At 41.2% G+C, this 20,651-nt stretch overlaps 1 protein-coding gene across 1 annotated transcript; it reads left to right on the forward strand.

Annotated features, from left to right (window-relative positions):
* Window positions 1-876: 876 nt before the first annotated feature.
* LOC109486816 (BTB/POZ domain-containing protein 16-like) lies at window positions 877-13,743 on the forward strand (the record flags this gene model as incomplete). Its single annotated transcript, XM_019790719.1, has 17 exons — window positions 877-950; window positions 3,476-3,542; window positions 5,876-6,035; window positions 6,316-6,487; window positions 7,070-7,170; window positions 7,546-7,733; window positions 7,879-8,023; window positions 8,181-8,295; window positions 8,640-8,709; window positions 8,872-9,002; window positions 9,347-9,466; window positions 9,730-9,821; window positions 10,300-10,382; window positions 10,561-10,641; window positions 10,950-11,051; window positions 11,740-11,928; window positions 12,442-13,743. Coding segments are annotated over 17 exons (1,959 nt in total), but the record flags the coding sequence as incomplete, so codon positions are not given.
* Between the last annotated feature and the right edge of the window lie 6,908 nt (window positions 13,744-20,651).

Raw genomic sequence — 20,651 nt, forward strand, 5'->3', positions numbered from 1 at the left:
GTTTGAGTGAAACGCCTATTGAAGAGCTTGAATTGGCAACTGTCACTCGGCAGGGTACCCATTCTGAATCGCTACAGCAAAATATTAAGAAGATCCTCACACAAAAGAATGGATTACAGTGCCTTAACAAAGAAAAGAATAGCTATCAACCTGACATCTTTTAAGCAAAGTCATCTGACATATTTTTCAGATTAAACTGCATTCCATGGTTGTTTTAAAAACCTGAATCGTTACTTTGGTTGTGAAAAATAACGGTCAAACTTAACCACGCAGGAAAAGCAGCTGCTTATTTATTTTCCAGCTTTAATAGAGCTTTTCTGCGGAGGCAGTTTATTTTGATAAGAGCTTTCCTCCCGAAAGAAACGTCCCCGAATAGCCCCCTTAGCAAAGAACACCAAGTCACTTCAATAACAACACTTGATACGGCCAAATGCCGCACACCTGCCGGTAGTTTACCTTAGCAACAGGTAGTTGTGTAAACATCTTTGTATCACTCCGCCGGAGAATAATATATACTTGCCTTGCGCTCCTGTCACAATCGTTTTGACCTTTGTATCCATCCAAGATATTCATGTGAGACATTTAGTTCATATTTTGCCGCGAATGATTGAAGAAATATCACAAACACGACAATTTTCTGGGATAAAATAGTTCCCGCGGATGAGCTGTAACGGGTTGGTGACGCGGCCCAGCTGGCAACCATCCGCTCACCTGTCCAACATGGCCGCTGTCATTCATTAAGCGGAGAACGGTCCCACCAGTTTGCAAGCGTTTAACAGAGATCCACTGCAGTTTACTGATATTTTCCAACGGCGGACAGACGGGACAGTGCGGCTTTGAAGATGACGACAGTAGAGTGGCCTGTACTGCCGCTGAACCGGACTCCTCCCGACTCCTACTTCCCCGCTATCCCCCCGACCGACCCCACCAGCCGCCAGGTCCTACCCACAGTAAGTAAACTGTTATCTATAACAGTACACGTTTGTGTTTCTGAATATTGCAGTTTCAAGTCAGCAATGTGACGGAGCAATGTTTAGAACTTTAACTTGCAATTTTCTCTCCTTATCAATCATTATTGCAGAGTTCAGACACCAATTCACAGTTTCAACAGTTCCTTAACTTAAGCGTGTCCTGCTATTATAACGGTGCTAGAGTACGCAAGGGTCATTAAAGATAATCTTTGAGAGTTGTTGAGAAAGGACTTGGGGGACTTTTCATGGGTCGGATTTGCTGCATTGATCGCTGGTTGGGCCCGAAACAAGCGGTCGTTCGATATCTGTAGTGGCGCATTGTTCACGGCATTGTGACATACAGATAAAGGCCCAGCTCTCAATACCGACTCTAATACGTTGTTATGACCTGGTACTTCAACGTGGTCTTCACTGCGTTTTGCAAATATATCAGCGGAATTCAAAGAAGTATTGGGAAACCTGATTAGAATTTTGTTAAGGTAATATTGCAAAATTCAAACAAAAGGGCAATGAGAGGTAGTTTTGGCACAGAAGCACTTTCTTGTTGTTCTAGAACACTTGGATGAGAAATTCCATGGCTCTTCAGACTTTTGATGCTTTTTAGGCCACACCAGGGACTTTTTATGGATGACGTCCACATGCGCATTGATTTTGGCCTCCTCCTAGAAAAAAAAAGAAATTCTGCTTCATGTAACTATGACCAAAGAGTTGGAAAGTTGGAAGATGTGATGAAAGGAAAGAAACAGGGCAGGAGGACAACTGCTGTTCAACTGATTTATTGCTGTTTTTTGAAAGACTAAATGTTCGTTGTTACACCGTGTTCTCTCATTCAATTTGTGTCCTAACATTTGTCGTCCCTTAGTATTTTTCAAATCTAGGCATCTTGTTCCTTTCAGCCCTTACTTTTTTTCACGCTCTCACATCGGATGTCATCCATAAAAATTATTTGGTGTGGCCTCAAGTATTTATACTAGTGCTCCATGGTAACACAATGACTATATGGAGTCAATTTTGTCATCAAACAGAGTAGAACCACCTGACAGCAACAAAAGACAAACAAATCTCTACATTTCTTAGCAACCACGGGAAGTCGTGCACTAAGTTTCTCAACAACCGCGGAAGGGAATGAAGTAAAAATGTTGTTGAGAATTCATGGTGGTGCAATGTTTCTCTCAGATCATGCTGTTCCCTAGAGACAGGAAGTCTGAAGTGAGCTCAATTGTAATGTGTACACTGGGTTTCAAACCTAAGTGCCTAATATTGACCATTCACATTATCATATGGGATGTGCAATAACAATAAAAAACATGGGACGAGCACTAAAAGATGTCTTCTCATTCATAATCATTTCAGGTGAAATCAGACAATATTTTGCTATTCAACAGTAAAATGTCTTAATTATCTTTTGTGATTTTATTACTTCAATATTTCAATATAATACCAGTAACTTATTTATTGTCCATACCTCCAGAAATGTTTTCGGTACAGGTACAATCACCAGGTGTTTTCATACGTGATTAATTTTCATGGGGTTACCAAGGAAACACTGACAACAAGAATGACCCTTTTGTAGTGATTTCAACTTTGACTCTTTAAAAGAAAAACACTTTGATGTACTGAACTCTGTTGGTTTTCCTTATCTTTGTGAGTTTCTATCTCTATTTGACTTTATTGTGTGACCAGCAAACATGGCTGGCATTGGCTGCTGTTTCCTCCTGCTGCTAGGCCTAAGTGCAATCGTTGTCATCTTCAGAACCCATAAATGTCCCCCCTTCCTTTTCTATGTGGAGACGTTTTGTCAGAAGTCACTCCGTCTCATGTCAAACTGTCTGATTATTTGCGTCCCTTCTGTTGTGAGTGCTGTTAAGTTAATCAGACATTAAATACAACCTTTAGTAGGCACGGAATTTGATCACCAAACAACACCAATTGAAACAGCAACAGCTCTTTTCAAGCCATGTCTATAACATGTGGACCTTCCCTGACTCATCGTAACATCTTTAACAATAGAACTGTAAATATACCTGTTAGCTGGAGCTTGCAAGGCTTTTCTAGCTAATGCTACTTCTGATGAAAGTACAAATCTTCCCATCCAACTTGTAAATGGCAAATTGATTAGCTATGTCCCACAGGATTAAATTATTTCTATTAGTAAGTTGGTAGCAGAAAAATTGCTGTGTAATTGTTTTAACATTTTACATTTCTGCTGCTTCTTAAGTTTTCAGTTAATATACATGACACAGAGATGCATTGGAAAATGCTTAATGTCTTCACAGCAAGAGCATTGAAGCTACATGTATAATAAAAACAAATCTAAATCATAGAATCAGGTAGGGGAAATAAGTAGTAGATAATTTAGGTACCAAATTGTATTAGGTACCAAAAGATCCCTACAGCTTCTTAATAGACTGTTTTGTTCATTCACAACAGACCTTTGTGGTACAGGGCAACTTCTGTGTTAAGATCATGTTCTACTCTGATGTTGTCTTTTTTTCTTTGTGCAGGGCAGTTAGAAATGCACCAATCACAGCGCTGATGGGGATCGTGGTGGATGGACGACAGCCTGAGAGGGTAAGCACCATTGGTTATACGGCATCCACAACGAACATAGACAATACCTGTGTAACAATAAAATGTCACGGGTAAGGCCTACAAAAAATGTTGCGCTCCCACTTTCCCAACCAATGCTAGTGATAACTTAATGACCCTAGCCTTTTTGAGGGGCAGTTATTAGTCATCTCATGAATTTCCAACCCTCTGAAATTATTATTTCACGCACTGACAGAAGCAAATTTTTAACGAGTAAATTGGATGAAATATTTTTGAACTGTCTAAAAAAGTATATAACATTATTGGATCCCTTCAGGCTATATAAACCTACTGACCCCAACATCTTTAGGACTTAGTTTGGGCACACAACTTTTTTCCCAGAAAGATTGAAGGACTGACTCCATGGTCTCTATTTGTTTTTATCTTCACAAATGGGAAAGGAAAGGAAAGTGGTTTAACTGTACTTAACGTCCCTGCCAACCAAAATCTCACAGCCGCTTTTGGAAGTATCACAAGAAGTTTGTTTTCAAAACAAAAACTTCAGGAGAAAGCCAAAGCTCAAAGGTCCCTCTGGGCATAACAAAAGCCCAACACAGCTATAGATACATGCTCCATTCATTGACTGTTTGGGCGGGTCAACTTTCATCCCCATGGTAACTACTGTATCAGGTGGCATATTAGATGCTGGCCTGCACTAAGAAACCATCTGCAGCTGTATGCAGAGTCAGGTGTGACTTACGATCTCAGGTGTTTACAAGCTAAGGTTCGTATGATTTCAAAGGGACTCCTTTTGTGGCGACGCTTGAGGGTGAAACTAGGCAAAGCCGGTCATGCCTCATGAGTAACAGTTAAAGTTTAAAAGAAGTTCACGACAAACTTCATGATACAACTTACGTTTTATTACATTTTATAAAATGATAAAAACACTACGGTAAGCACAAATAAGTCTGTGGGCTGTTGTTTTATATTCACTGACTTGATATTTGCTGTTCACCTCATGTTCATAGTTACCAGCGTTTGGCAAGTTGACTTTGTATCAAATGGTTTGCAAACATGAAGCGTAAAAGAGCTGGTCATGGTTGATACCTCAAAGCATATTTAACATTCATTAGTCCTGGTCTTACCTGTGTGCTGTAAGAACAGATTGGGCCGATGGGCCTCAGTCATACACAGTCGACCACGGCCTCGGTCCAAATCTTCCCAAACCATGGTTGGGAGTTGGTCAATGAGGTTACCTACTAGTCTTTAAAAAGTTAAAGTTAGTAAAACAAGTGTATCACATTTGCATTACAAAATTCACAACCAATCTACAAAAGTTGAATCAGATCAAGTTAGGAGTAACCTTAAACATGTTGTTAATTAGTGAAACATGTAATCCATTTTTTTCCATTTTCTATTGAAACTTGAGTTTTTTTCATTCTTTGCTTACAAGTTAAGGAGAACATAGAGCCATGAGTTCATGATATTATATAAGAAAGAGGCATGATGAAAGTATGGATAAATTCAATACACAATTTAGCAATATGAAATTGAAGACTGCAACAGAGATATATAGTACATGTATTTCAACTTGAAGTGTAACACAGTAGCTCTCACAGAAACCCACCTCTGGTGAAATATCCACCACTGTTTGGTTAGTAGTCACAAAACTGTTTTTAGTGGCTATGGTGCTTGACAAAGTAGAAAAGAACCCCCTTCTATATTGAAATGGCCTCTTTGTTGTTCTTTCCTAGCCAGGTAAAAGTAAACAAACATGGCATGGCTGTTAAAAGATTGCGTTGTCATTGACGCCAGGGTGTGAATGCCACAAAAAGCTGTAAATTCTTAAAACTTCTCTGCCTTATCGGTTCATCTCTTGAGTTTACTTTAAGGCAAGCTTGACTCTGAGCACAAAGGATTTTTGCTTACCCAAAGCTTAAGAAGAGAAACCATTCTGAACTTTGGGGTTAGCTATGTTTACGTGGTGATATGTATCTTTACATTTGTCAGGTATTTGGAATGTAAAAAAGTGGACCACCCGGGCCCAAATTCTGATACTGAGTGCAACCTGTTATTTCAAATGGCAATGTTGTTCTGTAAACAGAGGTAACACATTAATACAACATCAAGTGGATGGACCAATTTTGAAAAGAAAGTGGAAAAGCAGCAATTTTCTATACTGAGAGACTAAAAAGAGCAGATTTCAGAGTAGGAAACTCTAGTAGGAAAGTAGGTAAATCTATAAAACTGTTTTGAAAACAGATTGAACAGCCCTTACTACCACGTGTATACTTTTGACACAATACAAAGTTTTGTCAACTGGCCTAACACATAACAAGTCACAATAAATTCTTGATGTCAACCCTGACGTTCAGCACCCCGAGACGGTGAGATGTCGTGTGCGGAAACAAGTGGGGAGCACGAACCGGTGGCGTCTGCCGCAGAGTCTGGGGAGTGACTTACTGGGCACGTCGCAAGCCGTGAAAGCCATCAAGGTGCCCGCCTGGAGCGACAGTGTACGCAGCATTGTCACTGGTGAGGGAAAACTCCACTTTTTATACGTCAGTCTCAAAACTTAGTAAGATTTCTTTAGCATAACAATATGTGCTAATAAGATATGATATCAATGTATCAATACCTCCTTTAGGGTTGATATAATGCAACTGATGAAGAAAATTTTTATACTGGAATTTTTGGATAAAGCTGAAGGACATCCTGCAGTACCATGACATGTTGCTAGGTGGCGTAACTGTGCTGCCATTTACACATCAAGACATTGATTAGCATTGTTGACAAGAATTGCCTTCCTATACAGGAGAGAGTGCGTGCACGTCAGTAAACCGCGACCCCGAGAAAGTGTACAAATTCCATACGGTGGAGAGTCGGCCATTCTCGTCGCCACGGTTACTGATGAAAGCTGCCATGAGCCGCAGCTCCTCCCCGTCCATCCCATCCCCGCCCAGGACAGCTCCCGCTCAGCTGGGCAGGTCAGAAACTCCTAAACTCAGTCCTTAGTTTGATTTTTTTCTAGTCAGAGAGAGAAGGCAGAACCTTGAAGATACATATTACTACTGATAAGCATCTTTATACACTACATTTTGATTCTCCTTTGGACAATGGAAATGGACAGACAATGTCCATTTCTTAATAATGTTGAAAGAGGTAATGAACACATTCTGGTTGACAAATCATTTTGCATCATTAACAAGTTTGCCACATACTTGTGTTTGGTTACTTCTGGGTACAAACATGATTGGTACATTATGGTGTTTGTTGCTGTCCTTGGTGCTGAACTGTAGTCCGTCCGAATGCATACAAACATTTGATTTGTTACTTCTGGGTATGGAAGTATTGTTTTGGGTGGCTGAGCTGTATGTTTGCATGTCTATTTGTCCAGACAAAGTAGGTTGACAGCACATGGGTGGGAGAAGATTGATGGGCAGAATGAAAGGTCAAAAAGTCAGATGCTGGAAATGGGGTGAACTTGAAGGGCACGAAAACCCAAAATACTTCCCAGAAATCTGAAATCTCTTATTTCTTGTCTGATTGCTGACGTGTTTATATTCCAGCCCTCGCCTTGCCATCCACAAACCGCTGACGCCCCACCACCCGACCCCAGCACAAGTCTTCCACTACCACTCCAAACATATCTTTGATGTGGCAGGGCCAGGTTTGTCAGCAACACTTTCCTTCAGTGTTCAGCATTTGTAAAATAGTATTTCAACTATAATATTTATTGAATTTTGTTAACAGAAAGCTTTCATCCTTTGAGTTCTTTAGTTCAAACCATAAGAATGAGCATGGCAGCTGGCAGCTGGCTGGTTATCTTATACATGTATTTATCTTGAAATGTTTGCATTGGTTTTATGTTTGCTGTTATTGAGAAAACTCCAATGTATTGCTACTGTACTAAAAACTGTTTCAACAACAAACTGCAAACACAGCAAAAGCCTCCTTTCCTCTTCCACCACAAAATGAAGTCTCTTTGACAATGACCAAATTTCTAGTACCAGTAGTAATGTGCAGTATATGTGTCTGGTGTCAGATGTGGTTCACCACTGCCTGGGAACCAGCTGGGAGCTCCACAAGCCATTCCTGCAGAAGTCCAAGGTGCTGTCCGAGCTGCTGTACAAGGCTGAAAACCCCAAACAGCAGCACTTCTACAGGGACAGGACAGCAGAGACACTGGACAAGTACATCAGGGACAGCGACATCTACAGTAATGAATACCAGGTCAGCACAGAGACAGCTTTCTATCTTCTTCCCTTGATAGTAAGTGTGACTATTAGTGTGCGAGCAACTTCAGAAAAGAACACAAATAATAGTAAAAATCAAATATACCTCATATCAAACTATCTACAATATTTGTGATTAATAGGAAATCAGCCAGAGACTGAACACTGTGACGATATCTGATGGACCCAGGAAAGGCCTTAGGGACCCTGCCCACACTTCTGTCCAGCGAACCAGGAATGTCACCGCCATAAAACTCAAAATTAAAGATGCCAACGTCACAAAGGAAGGTAAGACCTGAGGTGGTATTCTTTTCTGGTGGGGTGTCTAACCTACATAGACATATTCGAATTCAGTATTCCACTAGTATGTTACATGACAATAACAATTCATGCCACATGTATTTTGTTTAATAAGGGTTAATGTACTGTTACCCTTTCTTCCTAGCACTGGCCATTGCCCTTGGCAACCTTTACCATGACGACGCTCGTGTGGATGAGGAAGATGTGGCAGGTGTCATGGCAGCCGCCTCTCACATGCAGTGTCCTGGGCTGCTGAACGGGTCAGTATCAGTATACATGTGCACATCAGAGGAGAAAATAAAAACTTTCTGCTTTTTCAAAATTGTCCGTAATAGAATCATTAACTTCACAAGCTGAATAACGCAGAAGAAGCCAATTTTAATGATTAGATTTGTGTTGGTGGACATCATAGGTTACATATGGTGTACATGTGCTGTCCTTGGTGCTGAACTGTCGTCTTCAACAGATTTCATACAGAAAAACATTTTGATGAATGATGTGCTTGTGATCAAAGTTGGCTGATTTGCAAGGTTATCAAAACTGTTCCTACCCTCAGGCTGTTATAGTGTTTCCTCACTAAAATTGGTCATAATCATTTTTCTAGGTGCTCCCAAATCATGATTGACACCGTGAAAGCCAGCAACGTCTGTACTTACATGAAGGCAGCCATACAGGTAACACAGTCAACAGTGATCCTAACTTTCCTTGGACTTTCAACCCTATACCTTAGTTATCAAAAATTTCTTGCACTTTTTTCTGTACCTTTGTAATTGCATACTTCTGGAAAGTCTCTGATTTCTTGTTGAGAATGTTGGTCTTCCCTGTGTTTGTCCCAGTACGAACAGTCGTCAGTGATCACCACCTGCGAGCGTTGGCTGGAGCTGAACCTGGTCCCACAGCTGTCCCTACAGATCCACCTGCGAGAGCTGCCCATGGAGGTCATGACCAAACTCCTCAAGTCCACACGGTGAGTGACCTTAACCTTGAACCTTGGACCATGACCTTGGAGGGAGCTGTTCTCATTTGTAAAAGTATGAAGCATTGGCATACCGTAGTACTTACTGATCTTAAAGTCATGTAGCTGATGACTGCCAAATTAACAAAAATGCCCCTGCAATTTTAGAATTAACAGCTAGGGGGCCTAAACAGATAACCAGGATGATTCAGTAAATTTTGGACCCTTTCTCTCTGTATTTATTTGATGTTTATTTCAACCATTTCCTTGTTGTCTCATCTTGTGACCAACACAACATTGGTACCAAAAGGATGCAAAATCATTGTTTTAAGCATTGTGCTCCTATTTCCCCACAGGCTGTTTACGTATGACGAGTACTCCCTGTACAAGGCCCTGTGTAACTGGATCTTCCTGAGGAGACATCCTGAGCTGCAGCTCATGCCCTCCCACTCCAGCATCATCACATACTTCAACAGGTTTGCAAAATTGCCAACTACTCATGCAGCAGTTAACACACCTGCAGTATGGTTTTGTGGACAAAGCAGTTTAAATGTGTGGATACATGAAGAATCATTTTCTGCACTTCAAGGTGAACACTTTAGAGCCTGCAAGCATTAAGTTTTATACACTGCATAAGCAATCCAAATTCGGTACAAACACAAAGTGATGAACAACCACCAGGGTTAATACTGGCACTTATCATATTGCAAAATCATGTAACAATTTCTTTTCTCCCCAGTCTCCCGAAGCACAGCGCGTTTCTGGAGCGTGAGGAAGGGCAGGTGTACAGTGGACTGTTTCTGTCACTGAAGCTCCACGGCATCACAGACAGTATGTTCTTATAACTTTTTTTAATGTGTAGTTGGGTACACAATAGTGCAAGGGAATCTTGAGATAAAATCTATGTAGCACAATCCTTTTGCAATTACAGTATTTCCAAAAGAAAACAACAAACCAGAGAGTTCATACTTCCAGGTTTTTGTGAATGTATGTACTAGACTGCGGAGGGGATTGCATGATGTAATCTAATCAGGTATTACGGCACTTCCTGAATTCCTCCATATAATGCCCAGTTACTCCCATCCAGCACATGCTGGATGGGAGTCACCTTCCAATCGGCTGTCAAAATCACCTCCCACTCACCATACAACCAAAGTTATTAGGACAAACAGCAATACAAACCCACATCTCAGCCACCCATAAACCAAGGAGCTTTCAACAGCAATTCTATACCCGGAAGTAAATACAATGTATAGAGTTTGAAATAATGCAAGCTAACCTAATAGTATGTTTGTGCCCCCTTCTCCAGCATCACATCTGGATGACATCCAACAGATGAACATCCTGCCGTACCAGTGGCTTCTCCGGGTCCTCACACAACATTATCACTCAGTAAGTCACAGTTCTATACAGCTTCTATAATGTGGGTAACTGTTCCTTTCAATAGACCAATCCTGACTGTCCATCCCAATTATCTGTTCAACCAATGATAGCATGGCAATTAGATGTTCGACCAATGAGAGTGTGTTTGAGTGTGTTGAACTCACCAGTACTCCTGCTGTTCCACTAGCTTCAGGCAGGGGGCGATATGAGACTGCTGCAGTACAACTTCTACAGTGGTTCTGTCAGGGCTGGCTTCATCATGGAGCAGGTCAGGTTTTGCTTTGAAAAAGTTTGGATCCTTTTTGAAACTTCACTAGTTGGTCAAAGTTAAGTGTGCAAATCAGTTCAATTTCTTACTTTATCAAGATTGATCCATTGGAATCAATGTAAAATATATTCAAGTTGTGATTCACCTCAGTCTTATTCTGAACAATATTCAGGTTTAAAACATTTTAGGTAGATTACTGTACTGTATTACTAGTATTTTGAATGTTTGTGTTTTAAACTCGTGTATACAGAAGATGCAAGAAATTGTTTCCATTTGTCATGGATGGTTCCCTCATGTGGCTGTTGTAGGACCTGCCCTTCTACTGTGAAGTGATGTCCATCCACGGTTTCCACTTTGAGCTGAAGGCAGTCAGGCTGGATGCGGAGGGGACATACACCTTCTACATACAGGTGACAGCAATACTAGAGTACTTACTTTATAATGTCTATAACTACTAGTATAAAACATTCTTGTATGAACCTTCAATAACATTATCTTAGATTATGGATTCCGAAGTTCATCTGTGTTAGTTTGAGATTTTTGAGAGCTGGCTACTACGTACATGTATTACGCTGAATTCAGAAAACCTCTTGATTATGCTTTAGGCCATGTTGATTTGATTATATGGATGACATCCTCCGGGAGCCCCAAAACTGATGCGCGCGTGCGAATAAAAAAAAAGTTTTGCAAAAAAAAAAGTTCTTTTCATTATGAAATCTACGTGGTCATGAGGGTTGAGCAAATGGCACAGAATATGGTTTGGCGAATAATCTAGTCTTCAAGTTCATTTCTTTACAATTTCGTCTTTTTTCGTTTGATTTTGGCATTCTACGACATTGGTATAGTTTTTGTTAATTTTTTTTGTAACTTATAGTATATATTTGCTCATATTGCAACTGTTTTGTACGATTTACAGTATGATTGGAAACTTTTTTTTTTTGGAAACAGCCGAAAATTCATGCGCGCGCGGATGTCATCCATATAATCAAATCAACATGGCCTTACAATAAATTCCAAGTGGCTACAACGCATTATGTAGAATTAAAACGTCTGTGCCTGCATGAGTTGTTACATGAAGCTGTCCCTTGTGTCCTACAGAGACTGAAGCCGAGTGACCCTGTGCTGTCGTTCCGTGCCTGCGAGCGCCACACCTTCTCCCTGCGGCAGGACCGAGACGTACGCTACGACATCAAGGTGCAGTGCTTCCTGGATGGGCAGTACCAATGCTGGTCGACGGGGGTGCAGGCACATGGCTTCGGGCTGGATGGGAAAACTTCGCGGAGCAAAGTAAGTCATTTCTGGACCATGATGAGGGCAGTGAAAGTGATCTTGAACCAAGCCTTACCAAGGACATTATACAGCTTCTTGCTCAAACGAACTTGATGAATACTAGTAGTTGAGCTACTTTTCCACTGGTTGTGACAAACACCTATTAAATATTTTACAGGTTCATTGTTCTAGGGGAATTACACTTGCTCTTTTTTGGCGAATACAAAATGTTCAATGAACAGTGGACCACGGCTTAATGTCCTGTCCTACACGTAGTAAAGGACTGTAACCCTTCCCAGTAGTGAGCATGTTGCATGAGCAACAACAGCTGGGTTTCAAACTTATGACTTTTTTGGTTCAGAGGCATGGTCACTTTGTACACTAAACGAAGGAGGAATAGGACTTAGCTTTATAGCAATTACAAGATATATCTATATGAACTCTCATGGAAGCCATTACAGTTCAATGTACTATCATCTATAAACATCCAAATATTCTAAAGGAGATTGTTCTGTTGTTTGTTCCCTGCAGCCCTTTACTCTGTCCAACCTGAGGTGCCCAGTGTACGCCACCTTCCACATGGTCTTCCCTCCTACATAGGACCTGCCAGCAACATGGACCTGACATGTCTGTCATCTGTCTATCATCACACCTCTTCTACACATGTTGCTTTCTTCAAGGAATCTATAGAATGTGTTGCTTGAGAAAAACATGTTTTGGCCATAGATTACTAAATACTCATATGTATAGGGGACCATATATCAGTTTGTATTTCATCTGACTGCACTCTTCAAAAGAAAATCTGAGAATTCTAAATAAAAGAATTGCTTTCAGATAGCATGAGGACTTTTTACAGTTAAAAAAAGCAACATTTTAAAATTACTGTATATTGTGGAAATGGGTTTACTGGTCTTGCTTTTTCTTTTACATGTATATAGCTGTGCAGGCATGTGCATTGTCTGCATACTAGTATTTGTTGCATGTGAGTAAGAAAAAGAAAAATGTGCAATAGTTGTACTTATACAGTAACTGTAGTATTTATACTCTTGTGCCAGGACTATACAAGCAGGTTACTCTTTGCTTCTGAACAAAATATGCCTGAACAGTAGGAGACAAGACACGTAACATGTAAGATATTGGGTAAAATAGCAAATTTTGTAGGTATAGTGCCTCAAATGCTTTTATAAATGTTTGTACATTTGATCAAGGACTTGATTTGATGTATAGTTTGGACTGGAGAAACAACTTTCTAATATAGATGCAAATGTGACATTTCTCAACACTGATGATTGCCAAACAGTGATATTTGCAGTCTTTCTACCAAATAGCACATATCCTCCCATATACATCTACAGAGATACGGAATAGTATTTTTTTACCACTGAATGTCATTGTGATATTGCAAAGTGTGTTGCTATTGTTCTATTGTAAAAATGTTTCACCGCGATTCTTGTCACAGTAGACTGCCAGTATGGTAAGAGACAGTGAAACTATGTACAGATCTTGTGTGTGTTAACAATACTTTTTGACTTGTTCCTTTTGCTCAGTGTGACTGCTTGAGTTTTGCTGTAAGCTCTGATGACAATAACGTTATGTCCTTGAGTAATATAACGTTAATAATGATAATGATAGCAATATGCCATTAAATCTACAGCAGTCACACCAATACTTGTACGCATACAAAAATAAACATTCGGCTTTAGAAATAGAAAAATAAAAGCAGTCCCACCAATATTAATACATGTTCGCATACAAAAATAAACATTCACTTTAGAAATAGACATATCACTTTCACTGCTTGTCACGTAACACGCATCATAATGTGCAACGAACGGTGTACGAGTTGAGTGTTGCAGTACTTCAGTCGGCCGTAGGATGACTCTGCTAAACGAAGGACGTCCTTGGTTGAACAAATGTCCTTGGTTGAACAAATGTCCTTGGTTGAACCGAGCGGATGGTCTATTTTGACCCGGGATAGCGGACTATGAATGTGCTGCCGATTAGTTCCTTGATCATTACATCCTCTTCAAGTAGAGGTTTTCTGACCTATTTTCTTAGCTTTTTATACGCTTTGTCCGGCTTTCTATTGTCGTCGGCTTTTCTGAAAATGTTACAGGCAAAAAGTCAGAAAGCATGCAGACCTAACCTCTGCTATGACGTCGACAGTGCCTCTATATACTAGTACTAGTAATATGAATTTAAAGCTCCTTGCTCGATCCAAGGACTTCATAAGTCTTGTCAGTCCTACTGGCGCCCAAACCAAAACAAACGTCATTGTCATTTGGACTCCCTGGCCAGAACCAATCGGGAGCAGTGTTGTCGGACAATGTCGTCATTACGACGTATTGTTTTATTTACGATGTATTGTTTGACCGTGAAGACCCGGAGTTTCGGGGACTTTTTGAGCAGTGAGATGTCTCCGTTACCACAGAACATGTCGCTAGCCCCGCTGGCGCCTGAAGCAAAACAACGTCATTGTCATTCATGACTCCCACAGAGATCCATCGGCCATTGACACAGACAGTTAACTCCTCTGAACATCCTCTGAAGAATGACATATAGGATATACATGTGCTACATTTTGTATATCAAATGGCTTGATTTAATCTTGTCTTACGTAATGTTCTACCTGGATGTCCTTCGTCGACGATTTGTCAATAGTCCATCTGTTTCACATGATAAACAGTATGGAAGTGACCAATGTTTTACTCTACTTTAATACATGACGCTATGAAATGAAACAGATACATGTACTACTACATGTAGATCTACTAGGCATCTCTATCTCTTTAAGTTACTAGTATACGGAGGGCGTCCGTCATAGTTACTTTGACACATGTACTACAGTAGTATCCGTGTCTTTCTTGCATTTTCCCTTCGTGTATGAGTCTCAAATAATAGCACATAATGTCACGTCCTTCGTCTAATTGGTCATTCGACAAGTGCAAGACTGCTGTCGCCAGTGGACAAATATCACCTCCAGGTAAAAAGAGCCAACAATTGTCTCTAATTGGGAAATCCTCCCGTTCTTCACACCTTGTTCACCATTGTTGTCCCATTGGAGTTGGTGAGAAGTCGGTAAACAGAGTTGTTGGACTTCTCTATTGTGTAGCGGGCAGCGATCTGTTTGTGTGGCGGGCGGGAGAGTGTTGGTTTTAGACGGAAATACTCGTCTTGGAGTGTTTGTAGAGTTGGAAATAAACCGGTGTGTTGTGTGATTAGATGTTGTAAACTTGTAGAAAACTTGCTTAGGAGTGTTTAGTCTGCACCAAGGACATTGCTCTGAAAAGAATTGCTAGTGTTAGCCTGTAACTTGTAGAGTTTCTATTTCAAAATAAAACCATTTTTCGCAAACGATGTATTGTCTTCCCTTTGTACTCCAGTCGCATTTAAAAAGTTTTAGCCCAGGCGTGAAAAACACGAGTCTGTGGCATATAAAGATTTCCTCTGGGGCATGTCAGCCCTGAAGTCATGTAGCTGGCTTATGCAGGTCATTCGAAACAGTCTGCCATCCATGCTAGAGAGATACCCAGATATCTTGTTTCAATCACGCTGATCCTGGGAACGATATAACGACCTGTAATAATTGTATTTTCTATCGATTTCCTGTGAAACGCGGTGAACTGTTACCAGTGTTGGGATCTCTGTGGGAGTCATGAATGACAATGACTTTGTTTTGCTTCAGGCGCCAGCGGGGCTAGCGAGGTCTGGGCTTTGATGACGTATGGAATAATAGACGTCTTCATGCGTCAACTACATTGACCGTGAGAATCACGCATCGAAAAAATCAGAGAAATCCCTCGACCATTGCGTTCCAACTTATTTCCCAGTACTACTACTAGCAATGTCTTTGGGACACCTATCGAGAAATGTAAGAACTGCAGATATGTACAAACAGTGTCTGTCCAAGGTACTGACTGAATATTCCGTTGCGGTATATTTTCCGCGTATAACAATTGTAAGATACCTTTCATGTTATATTTCTTCTCAGTGGTCAGTGAATCAACCTCCTTGTTTCCACCCTGACATATGTTGTACGTGCACTAATTAGCGCTGTTTACATGTCAATAGTCAACAAAGCGCAAGTGCAAGACTGCTGTCGCCAGTGGACAAATATCACCTCCAGGTAAAAAGAGCCAACAATTGTCTCTAATTGGGAAATCCTCCCGTTCTTCACACCTTGTTCACCATTGTTGTCCCATTGGAGGTGGTGAGAAGTCGGTAAACAGAGTTGTTGGACTTCTCTATTGTGTAGCGGGCAGCGATCTGTTTGTGTGGCGGGCGGGAGAGTGTTGGTTTTAGACGGAAATACTCGTCTTGGAGTGTTTGTAGGGTCGGAAATAAACCGGTGGGGTGCTTGATAGTAGTGGATGCTACTTGAAAAGTCGAACACTTTTCAAAGCCTATCCAGTTGCTTGAGTAACCTGGATGTCTAACCTTCATCAACGTACAATGAGGTTCAATTGTACACAAACAGAGTAGATTTGGTGGGGGCCGGAAACGTGTCGCTTTATTAAAAAAGGAAAATCTTTATTCTTATTGCTTGTATATCCGTTCATAAGTTTGAAGGACAAAATTACAATCACTCCTGTGCAAACTGGGGATTCCTTTGGTTGAAAAATTGAAAAGACTTCATGCGAACAAGGACATTTTACAAGATGTAAAGTATGAGCAAACAGGTATCACTCGCACCTTGTTTGAACGTGCTAAGCCGTAATGATTGTATTGTTTCTGCCGATGTCGTGTGAAATGTGCTGAGGCTAGGTGGGGGTCATGAATGACAATGACTTTGTTTTTGTTCAGGCGCCAGCACCGCGTTTTCTCACGGCGCGTTCACGTTCGCCGTATCATTTGTATGTCGTTACCGTACGATCTGACAGAACAAACCGCCGACAAGGATCTGAGATACTAGTAGCCATTTCCGCGATCCGTAACAAGACTAGCCTCTAGGCTTCGGGAGGCGGTTGTAAAGAGTAGAAATTGGCCAAACAGAGAGATAACATGCCAATGGAGTTGGTCTGCGGGAGCGGCAAACTGTTCTCTCCAGCAGACCAACTCCCTTGCCATGCTATCTCTCTATTTGGCCAATTTCTACTCTTTACAACCGCCTCCCGAAGCCTAGTAGAGGCCAACAATACAGCTATATTTTGTACTACACATGCCCGACTACACAAAACTGCCATTAATTTGCGATCTCACAACGAATGACACAACCGTTACGCACATGCGCTTGGTTTACCCAAGGAAGTTAAAATCGCCCAGTTCACTCAAATCATGAACATCTCTGGTCCCGATATAACGTTATAATTGATTACAAACCCACATAATTGTCATCGGATAGATCTATACTCGTAACACATTTTTCATATCACTGTTAACTGCTGTACCGCCATGCATCTGTACATCACTTACTTTGTACATGTAAGAGCGTAGATCTACAATGAAGATCATTACAAGGCTACAATGGCTGTATTGTTTCTTCAGGTCCGTGTGAAAGGAACTGACTAGATACCAGTGTTCTGATCTCTGTGGGAGTCATGAATGACAATGACCTTGTTTTGCTTCAGGCGCCAGCGGGGCTAGCGACGTCTGCCCTCTGATGACGCTGGGTGTCTTTTTCAGCTCTTTCGACCCCAATCACAACACCTCCACCGGAGAAGCTGCGAGTTTTTCACGCTAAAACAATACGTCATAATGATGACATTGTCCGGCAACACTGTTCCCGATCGGTTCTGACCAGGGAGTCCACATGACAATGACATTTGTTTTGGTTTGGGCGCCGGCGGGGCTGGCATGTCTACCGTCTGATCAGCGAGCAGTCATCATTTCTAAAAGAACTAATATTGATAGTTGAAAGATTCTCTCTTTAACCATGGTGGTGGTAGAAAAACTCTGACCATACTTTTTAACAATCGAATATATAATTTCTGCATCTTTATTTAGCATCGGTCCCGGACACATACGCCGTCCTGGGGCTATCTTGGGATAGCCGTGCATGTATCAAACAAAATTCAGCTGTCATTGTCATTGTCGAAAATGCAGTCTTTTCTGAATGCCCTTGGTTCTGTCACAGCCTTCCTGAAAATGCATCAACGTCGAAATCGTAGAAAGACCTACTAATCTAGTGAATAACCCTCGGTGCTGCGCATGTTTCAAACTTGAAGAAGGCAAAATTATAAAGAAGTTATTTCAAATGTCATAAAACGCGCGTTGACTCGTGTGTTTTCCTCTTCTTTCCCACGAGTTGACATGGTAATGTTAATGATGGCAGTACTTCACACCAGAGTGCATGTACCACGCGGCTTTCTCCAGAGATTTGCTGGATTTTCTGCCCTCTGCCATCGCCCAGGAGGCCTTTGATCGCTCCCTGCGCTGCCTCGTGCTTACACAGACGAGCTAATCTCCCACGCTGTTGTCAATTGACATAATACATAATCCCAATTAGTCCCTGACTGAAGGACCTCCAAGTGTGGTCAGAGACCATCTCGAGTGCTGGTACAGCGAGATCAAATCAGGGAAATCTTTACAAAATCCTCACTTCTCACGTCCGTCAAGAGGTTTACGGTCATCTCTGACACGGCTGGTAACATCTGTTGATTAATTTAATCTTTAAACCCCGTTAGCTTCCCGGCATCGAATTCACTCGATTCTTTTTTTTTACCTACTGGCCAGGTTTTCTTGGTATGAAATGATTTCTAAATTATTTGAAAAGAAACGCGTTAACTTACATACAAGGACGTTAACTAATAAGCATGGACGTTAACTAATAAGCATGACGTCATTTTTGGGTTGCGTGGATCTAAGACATTGTAAGTATAACGTCTTTGTCGAGGCTTGAGCCGTAACAAGTCTTCACTTGCCCTGGATCTGTGAACTAGTTACATTGTTCTAGTACTAGTAGTTGTTCTTGTCTATCATGAAAACAAAAGGATCCAAACTACCCACAAGAAGACTCATCAATGTCCCTGTCAATCAGTTCTCCTGGCGTCCTAATTGTGAAATTCACATAGTCGAACAATATGCTATAATTACACCCATTGTTTATCGACGCTTGTCAGTAAATTGTTCTGCGGTTCACACCGCCAGGTGACAATGGTTGTGTTGTTCTTGTGGCGCCGGCGGGGCTAGCGACATCGGACTTTGTCGTTTCAATTATATACAAGTACATTGTACAAAGACTTATTTATGAAGGTTCTCCGGAGGCTAATTACAAGTAGCATAAACTGACGTAAAGAGTTCTGGAGGCAGAAAATATACTCCTTTATAGGCTTACCGTACCAACTCCTCTGGCATGTATAATATCTGTCTATAGCCTCTACCGGGCTTCACGAAACGGCTAGAAAGAGTAGAAATCGGTCAAATTGAGAGATAACATGCCGAGGGAGTTGGTCCCCTAGAGACTACATTCGGGTGCGGCAAAATGTACTAGTACTCTCTAACGGACCAAATGCCTCTCTATTTGACCGATTCCTACCCTTTTCAGCCGTCTCCCGAAGCCTGGTAGAAGCTAGAGGCTATACAGAGTCTACAGGCAATGAAATATTATGTGACTCCGAATATAAATGCTGACTCTATCTTGTTCTATCAATTTTATGAAGGTGTGCGATCTCGCTACCGTTTGACCTTCTAAATGTTCTTCAAAAGTTCCTTTATAGAGATTAACAAGTTATCTCCAAACACCGGGTATACTACCTAAAGAAAGGCTGAAAAAAGTAGAAAAGCTGACAAAAGTATTAAAACGCATTAAAAAAACGCCAAAACAAGTCTCTCCTCTGTTCTGAGAGTACTTTTTAACAAGGAACGAAGGACAAGCGAGATATTAAAGAACAGATAAATGAAAGCTATCCCAAGATACATCGCACGATCGTACGACGTATGTGCCCGGGACCGCTGCCAAATAAAAATGCAGAAATTGATTTTCGATCGTCAAAAGGACTGGTCAGAAATCTGAGCCAGTACAGGTTATAGAGAGAATCTTTTAAAGTTTTTGTTAGACATCAGACGGTAGACATGCCAGCCCCGCCGGCGCCCAAACCAAAACAAATGTCATTGTCATGTGGACTCCCTGGTCAGAACCGATCGGGAACAGTGTTGTCGGACAATGTCGCCATTATGACGTATTATTGTTTTACTGTGACCTTCGAATGAACCACCAAATGTGTTACGCCTATGGTTTCCTGAAGTATGGATGGATATCTTTTTTTAAAAACCAATTCCCTTTGTTGTGGTACACATTCGTCGTAGAACGTCGTGCGATTTTGATGTTGTAGATTTTCAAGCAGGCTATGACAGAAGCAAGAAGGGCCATATAACATCACTCACACAACCAACCGCCGACGTAAAGAAAGACTTTTCCGTAACAAGATCTAACCAAGGAGCTTTCATCAGATGAAAAAGTTCCTTGATCTGACGAAAGATGCACCATTGCCCCAGAAATACCCTCAACTTGCGATCGGACGACGGGTAGGACCAAATATAATCTATCGAATGAAAGTTTGCAGTTTACAGAGGGCGATGAACTGGAACAAAATCTACCTTTGCAAATGTCATCTAATATACTAGTAATATATTCTAAACCGAGTCATAAACTAATTCTATAAAGTTTACAAATTTGTCTCCTTGCTTGACCCCCTGTGGATGAGGAAATCGGTCTATTCAATGACAAGTGATGGATCTGCCGACCACTGGCGCCAGCAGACTGGCACCTCGCCCCCGTACCCCTGGCCGTGACCCGCCCACAG

This window comes from Branchiostoma belcheri, unplaced genomic scaffold (assembly GCF_001625305.1).
Source record: "Branchiostoma belcheri isolate BF01 breed outbred unplaced genomic scaffold, Haploidv18h27 scaffold83, whole genome shotgun sequence".
Classification (NCBI taxonomy): Eukaryota; Metazoa; Chordata; class Leptocardii; order Amphioxiformes; family Branchiostomatidae; genus Branchiostoma; species Branchiostoma belcheri.